General features: G+C 41.2%; 1 protein-coding gene across 1 annotated transcript in view; it reads left to right on the forward strand.

The window, feature by feature from the left end:
- ARNTL (aryl hydrocarbon receptor nuclear translocator like) overlaps positions 1-7,183 on the forward strand; it is a 31,691-nt gene extending 24,508 nt beyond the window's left edge. The window contains exons 14-20 of the mRNA XM_026034793.1: positions 178-284; positions 626-776; positions 1,324-1,412; positions 3,240-3,348; positions 4,719-4,812; positions 5,873-5,975; positions 6,550-7,183. Of these exons, the coding sequence (XP_025890578.1) occupies positions 178-284; positions 626-776; positions 1,324-1,412; positions 3,240-3,348; positions 4,719-4,812; positions 5,873-5,975; positions 6,550-6,710 (814 nt within the window). The 3' untranslated portion in view covers positions 6,711-7,183. The remainder of the gene's footprint in view (positions 1-177; positions 285-625; positions 777-1,323; positions 1,413-3,239; positions 3,349-4,718; positions 4,813-5,872; positions 5,976-6,549) is intronic.
- The last annotated feature ends 87 nt before the right edge of the window (positions 7,184-7,270 follow it).

The raw sequence follows: 7,270 nt of genomic DNA on the forward strand, positions 1-7,270 counted from the left end.
CTGAGGACTCTTGGTATTATGTGCTTTTATAATTACCTGATAATTAAAAAGAGAGAATTCTTAATTTTTTCCTTGTAAATTAGAGTAATTTTCAAGATTACTTGCAGCTTGCCTGGTTTCAGTATGAGTTTTAGTAATCTTTTGCAATGAGAAAACACTTTTTTCCCTCTCCTCAAGGGCAACAGCCATCCTGGCATACTTACCCCAGGAACTTCTAGGTACTTCGTGTTATGAATATTTTCATCAAGATGATATAGGACATCTTGCAGAATGCCATAGACAAGGTACTGTTCTCAATAATTCAATGCAAAGATTTTTTTTTTTTTAAATATTGGAAAAATAGCGTAATAAGAATGCTGTGGAAACGTGAAAGCATTGGCTGTCTTTCTGTTTGCAAATGCTTCTGTTCAGGAGTTGCTCATGAGCCAAACAATCTGATTTTGTTAAACTTGCATGGATTTTTAAGGAATGTTTGATCTTCAGCTGTGGGGCAGGGGGAGCTGCAGAAACAGCTTTTCCTCTAGAGGTGACGGAAGGAAGACGCTGAATTAAGTTTTCCCTGACTCGGAGGCAGCTTGTATTGTCATTGTGCACGTTGAAACAAGGTTACTCTTTGTGTTTATAGTTTTGCAGACAAGAGACAAAATTACAACCAACTGCTACAAGTTTAAAATAAAAGATGGATCTTTTATTACGTTGAGGAGTCGCTGGTTCAGTTTCATGAACCCTTGGACCAAAGAAGTAGAATACATTGTCTCAACAAACACAGTTGTTTCGTAAGTATTTTTCCCTTAACAAACGCACGTCAATGCTGATGGCCTTGCCATAAGATAAGATTTGATGTCAATATGTGCACATCTTTCCTTAGACATTCTACAAATAGCAGCCAGAATTACATACTGTGAGGAGGAGAATTAGTTGACTTGTTGTAATGTAAGCTGGATAGTGCTTATTAAAGTCTTCAAACATATAAATAGAAGGTTTTCCCTTCCTTGGGAAAACCTGACGTTGCAGCCCTTGCAGAGATGCATGATTTTTCCTTGATGGTTCTGTCCAGGTGCAGCGACTTCACAGTAGAGCAACTGCTCAAGAGGAATTCATCTCATGAGAAGCAATTGGGGTTCTGCATTGGGTTTTGAGTTGTTATGTGTTTTATTTCTGTTGTTTATCTAGCCTTAATGTCAGTCACAGCACTTCTTTTACTGAGGTGATAGTGACTCATAAACTGCTTCAACCCTGAAACATTCTGCTGTGACACACTGGCAGGGAGACTCTTTTGCAGGGTTTTTAATCACTGGCTCTTTTGATTCTTGAAATCGACAGCACCAGTGTACTAGACAGCGGGGACGCGGCCTTTCCACAGCTTGCAGCTTCTCCACACAGCATGGACAGCGTTCTCCAGGCTGGAGAAGGTAACTACTGTACTCTGAGGAAATTATTAGCTGTCCTGACGTGTTACCAGCTGATTTTGAATGCTCACATTTGCTACAATTTTCCATTGTGAATTTGTTAAAATCTAAGGTAAAAAAATGTGTTTTAGGACACACTAATGTTAATGGAGCTCTTGCCCCAATGAACCTTATTCAGCTTTGAATGCAGAATGATCAAAGAGAGAATGTGAATGAGTCAGAAATAGGAAATAATTATGAACAGGGTTGGAGGAGTGAGTGAGAGGAGAAACGTTTGCCGTGCAGGAGGAGGCGGTTTGCGACGTGTGCGTAACAAGTGTCGTCCCAGAGCAGCTTCTCGTTCTGTGCTCGCTGCAGGCAGGCCATCAGCACAGCTTGCCTCTTCTCCTTATCGCTCCCGTTCACTTGCTTCCTTTTTGTCAAGACGTGAAGACTGAAACTGAGTAGTTATGACAGGCCTGTCATGGTTTCTGCAGATCCCTGAAACATCTTTTATAACTGTCGCATTATATGGAGCAGAATTTGACTTAATAGTAGTGTTACTGGAGCAGAGTAGAAGGGAGGAGGAGTAGGCGGATGCAGCAATAGGCTGTGGAGGAAGGATTGAGGAGAAGGGATGTTAGTAGCACTTAGGTTCTTTCCAACAAGTTGGGAGCCATTGGGTTTAGATACTAGATACTTACTTCGCTAGATAGTGGTCTTATCAACTCTGCCCTTACAGCAGTGGAGCAGGGCTATTGCGCACGTCTGGAATTATCTCCAAAACATGTGCTTAGCAGGTTGGTGTAAAAGCTGCGCTTCTCAGCTCTTCTGGAAAAGGAGGAGAGCCCAGGGAAGGGAATCTACTAAGGAGGGAGGATGGCAAAGCTTGGACAGCTGGCAGTGTGGAAGGTAGAGAAGCTGAGATAGGTATGGCAATTAGTAATTGAATGTGGAATTACAGAAACGAAGTAGAGTCTGGGGCTTTTGCAAATGAAGAAATATAGAACAGTCTGTTCTAAAATGGGAGAAGCTTATTCATGCTACTGTGTAGCCTTTGAAAAGAAACCAGCCATGTGTAGTTTTGTCATATTGAATAGTTTGCTTCCCAGAAAAGTAATTGAGTGAAGTTTAATTTCAAGCTTTGGCTCAACTAAGGATTTCATGACCTTGTAGGAGGTGCTGAGCCACCTCACATCGTGGTGGATTTGAGCCATAAAGATTACAAGGGTTATTATTTTTAAATAGGAATTTCCAGAACAATACAAATGCCCATTATGCATAATGATTGCTACGTGGCTTCCTCGCCCCATCAGTAGGTAATCCCTTCTTCTTTGTGCCTTGGATAGGCTGAGCTCCTTGCAGACAACGTGAAGCACTCTGCAAGTGCCAAACCACCTTACAGCAGCAGTCAACTTCTAAATGCCCAGAGCTCACCTTTTCTCCAATAACCTGCAGGGGCTTAAATAAGGTTCATTGAGTAACCCAACTTCGTTCCATATTGACTGCGTGTAGTGAGCTGTTCCCTACAGGCTGGGCAGGAGATACTGTCAGATGCTCTGAAGAGGCAGATTCTGCAGGAGTCAGAACACACGTACCTGAGAGTAGGTACATGCAGGGCCCAGATGGATGTCTGAGAGGTATAGCAGAGCCTGGCCCCAGGGCAGGATGGCGCATTCCCTGCGTTTGAAGACACTCACCAGCCAGTGGAAATGTAAATCTATTCTGTAAATGTGGCCCTGACAAGCTGAGGGACCCTCTCATGCTTACACACAAGTGTTTTGCTTTTTTTTGCTTTGTGGAAAAGTGTTGCAAGCTTTTATCTGATCTTAAGATACTTGCATGTTTCAGGTGGCCCCAAAAGGACCCATCCCACTGTCCCTGGAATTCCAGGTGGAACAAGAGCTGGGGCTGGTAAAATAGGGAGGATGATTGCTGAGGAAATCATGGAAATTCACAGGTAAGAGAAATGGTATTAAGTTAAAGAAGTGGATGTGTAAAAAACAAGCTAAGGAAAGGAAGGAAGCCTTTCTTCAAGCTGAATATAGAATGACACAGTTATGCTTTGCAAGCAGACAGCTACCTGCATGCTTGAGGCACTCGAAGCCCACAGAGAAAGAATGAAAAAGTTACAGCCTTCCACGTTTCTAATCTAAAAGGACTAAAATTGAAACTTTTTTTAAGATGATAATTATCTTTTTTACCAGAAATAGAAGTTAAAAAGAAAAACTAACAAAAATAAATGTGCTTTTCTAAGAATTGGTCCCCTGACCATAAAAGCAGTCCTATCAAGCAAATGTTCAGTGGTATTAGCAGCCCTGAGCTTGCAGTTCAGGAAGAAAACTCAAATCCATCTCGTAATTTTCTTCCTGCTGCAGGCCGGAGACTACCTAAAAGTTAGGCAGAGAAGCAGTTAACCTGGCCCCTTAAGGACTGGCATTTTTCTTGTCTGTAAACACACTTTAAAAGAAAACGGCAGGTTGAACCAAGATTTTAAAACTTCCCATTACTTTTAGTAGCTGTAAAACTCTTTAATTAGCTGCAGTGAATGTAGTTCACCCTCCCATGCTTTTCTTTAATTTAAAGACCCTGGGTCAGTTCCAGTCCTCTTTCAGCAGCTGCTACTATTTTCCAAGGCTGCCTTCTGTTCAGCTTTCCCAGGGGAACTCTGCCAAGGATAGGATTCCCATTTCTATTGCTGTTCTCTGTAACTACCCCTCCTCCATTTAGTCAAGAGCTTTGTTGATTCTACAGATAATGTTATTCATTATTAAAAGATTGATATTTGATGAAGCTGAGGGAAATGGAACTAAAAAATGCTGCTTTGAGGGTTTTTTATTTTAAGTAAATTGTATCATGTCTGGTGTCTTTTCTGTAGTGGTAGCTCACCAAAGGGGTCTAGGTTAGGATGGTTGATGCTGGCTAACGTCCTAGCTGGTATAAATTGAAGCAATACCCAAAAAATGAGATCAGCTCTTTTTGGTTAAAAAATACCTAGCATTTGTTCCTTGCAGATGCTCTGGGAAGGTTGTAAGAGCAACAAATAAAAGGTGAGTGGGAGGAGGTAGAGCTTGCAGGCTGAGTGAGCTGGACAATGTACGTGTAAACTGTTGTTGTTAACCTAGCTGCAAACTAAAATGATCTGCCTGCAATTTCAAACGTTGCTGCTGCTGACTTGCGTAACAGCGAAAAGGTAGTGAAACCACAACAGTGAATTCTAGGCTTTTAACCACCTGATAGTAAGGGTTGGCATTTGAAAAGCCAATTCTCTGTTACTTGAGTCCAGCCACTCACTGACAATATCATTCCCTGTTTTTATCCATATGACAGGATAAGAGGATCGTCGCCTTCTAGCTGTGGTTCAAGTCCACTGAATATTACCAGCACCCCCCCACCCGATACATCATCCCCGGGAGGCAAGAAGGTAAGAAGGAACACTACAAATAGACATGCAACAACCGTGATGAGCAGCGTGACAGAAAGGTTATAAAATTACCTGTGTGTGGAGCTCCTCCACATAGCTGAAGGAGTCAGTGACAGCAAATCACAGCCTGGCCATGGCCCAGGTTTCTTGATGTAGTGGTCCGTACAGTGCGGAACTGGTGCTTCTCAAATAGTGACAGCTTTTGAGATCTTCCTGCTTCCTCGATTTCCCCTGATTTTTATTTTTTAGCCGAACTGCAAGTTCTAAGTTGCTCACCTTCATGTCTCTTGATCCTCCAAAAACTCGCTCACACCACACACTGGTGAACATTGGAATTGTTACTGCTGGAGCACTCACTCTATTCCCGTTATGTCTAATGCTGTACAAGGGCTTTACTGTACTGCTGCAGCACAAAGTGTGACAATTAGGTGTCTCACAGTGCAGTGGCAAGTTATTTTTTTTAAATCAATACAGTACATCATGCTTTGTGCTAAGGTTGCTGGAGTATTACGAATGCTTAAAAGCAGCTAGTTCAAGTTCTTAAGTGATCTAGCAAATTGCTGCTTATAGTTGTCATATTCAAGGCAAGAAGAACACTTACCCAAATTCTTATTCTGTGCATTCAAACCCTGCTACTGACTTGCTTCCTTTTCCCAGAAACTAACATGACTATGCCTAAAAATGGTTTCAGTGGAACATACAGTTTGCGCTGAATATTTTCTTCTGTTGTGGCCTACTTTGTACTTGAAGGAAACTTGAATTTGTAGTAAGTTAAGGGTTGTAATTCTAGGAATAATCATTCACGCTTCCTCTGCTGTACGATAATTCAGCACCTGCCTATGATCAGGGCTACTGCCCCTTAAATCATATGGGGAGTTGGGTATGTCTGATACCATATTCCTCCACCATTTATCCTTATTTGGAAAGCAAACTTGAAAAGCCTCTACACTGGGACCAGGTAAGTGGGGCTTAAGTAGCTAGTTCCTGGTGTTCAACAATATCTTAAATCTTAAGCTGTAATATAACATGCTGCTGTACAACTTCTGTTTCCTCTTTTAAGATCTTGAATGGTGGCACTCCAGACATTCCTTCAGCGGGGTTACTGTCTGGGCAGATCCAGGATAACTCTGGTTACCCCTATTCTGACAGCTCCTCTATTCTTGGTAAGCAAGGACACCAAATAACGTAAATCAATAACAACTAAACCCATGATAACTGTAGAGATGATTGTAACAAGATGATTGCTTTTAGCAATAGCTTTCTTTTACCATCTGTCTCACTTGAAGAATAAAAGCTCACAACTTAGTACTTTAGGTTTGTCTAAAAGGATGGTTAGAAGAGTAGCCTGATGATCTATTTATAGTCCAAGTTGCTTTATCGTGTCAGTTTAAAAGATAGTGCTTGCAAGCCTGTTTTCTCTTGCTGAATAGGAGTGTGTAAGGTGAACTCCTCTACTTCTCTTGAATGCTTTTAAATAGCAGGAGACAATAAGAAAGACTAAGTTGACTCCTGAGCATTAATGCATCTGTATCAGGTATACTGGTCACTTAACCTTTGTATTTGTAACTCCTAGGTTAACAGTATCCCTAAAACTGTGACCAGCTGGCCCTCAAACCTACTAATACTCAGAGAATAGTTCAGTCTGTTTTATTCCATGTTGTGCAGCAAGTGACTGTTGCAAATAAAGTCATAAAATAAGTCTGGACTTGTGACAACTTACTGTATTTCTGCTGACAGGGGAGAACTCTCACATAGGTATCGATATGATTGACAACGATCAAGGATCCAGCAGCCCCAGCAACGATGAAGCAGCAATGGCCGTAATCATGAGCCTTCTTGAAGCAGATGCAGGTCTTGGGGGCCCCGTGGATTTCAGTGATTTGCCATGGCCCTTGTAAATGATGCACCTCGCTTCAACATCCAAATATCAAAGTGCATTTATTGGTGGAGTTCTGCAGTCTGTGAAACTTGTTGGATGGAGAAGCTTTTATGTATGAATTTCATAAAAGCCATATCGGAACGCAACTCATCCTACCATGTGTAACGTCAGACAATGTGGAATAACCCGCTACAGTGTTTGTGTGGATTTGGTTAGCTGTGTATAGCTTGCATTACTTGTATATTTTGGATTCTGTTGTTGGAATTTTTTTAAAATCACTGTGCAACTCACTGGCATCAGTGGTAGCTTTTATATGCAAATGACCATTTCAGATGTATGGTGTGTTTTTACACTGCAAAACAGTCCCCATGTGGATATTTCTTATACTAATTGTACCATAAAGCTGTTTATTCTTTCTTGTAAGAATTCCTTTACTATAAATATTGTTAAAGTGTAATGTATTAGACAGTTAAATATTTTTAAAATAAATGTTTCCCTTGTTCTAAAATGGAGCATTTACTTTGATAAATAAATTTGATAAAACCCTGCTGAAGGTGCATGCTAGAAGTAGTTGCCTAT

This window comes from Nothoprocta perdicaria, unplaced genomic scaffold, assembly GCF_003342845.1.
Source record: "Nothoprocta perdicaria isolate Ctin4 unplaced genomic scaffold, notPer1 scaffold_15, whole genome shotgun sequence".
Classification (NCBI taxonomy): domain Eukaryota; kingdom Metazoa; phylum Chordata; class Aves; order Tinamiformes; family Tinamidae; genus Nothoprocta; species Nothoprocta perdicaria.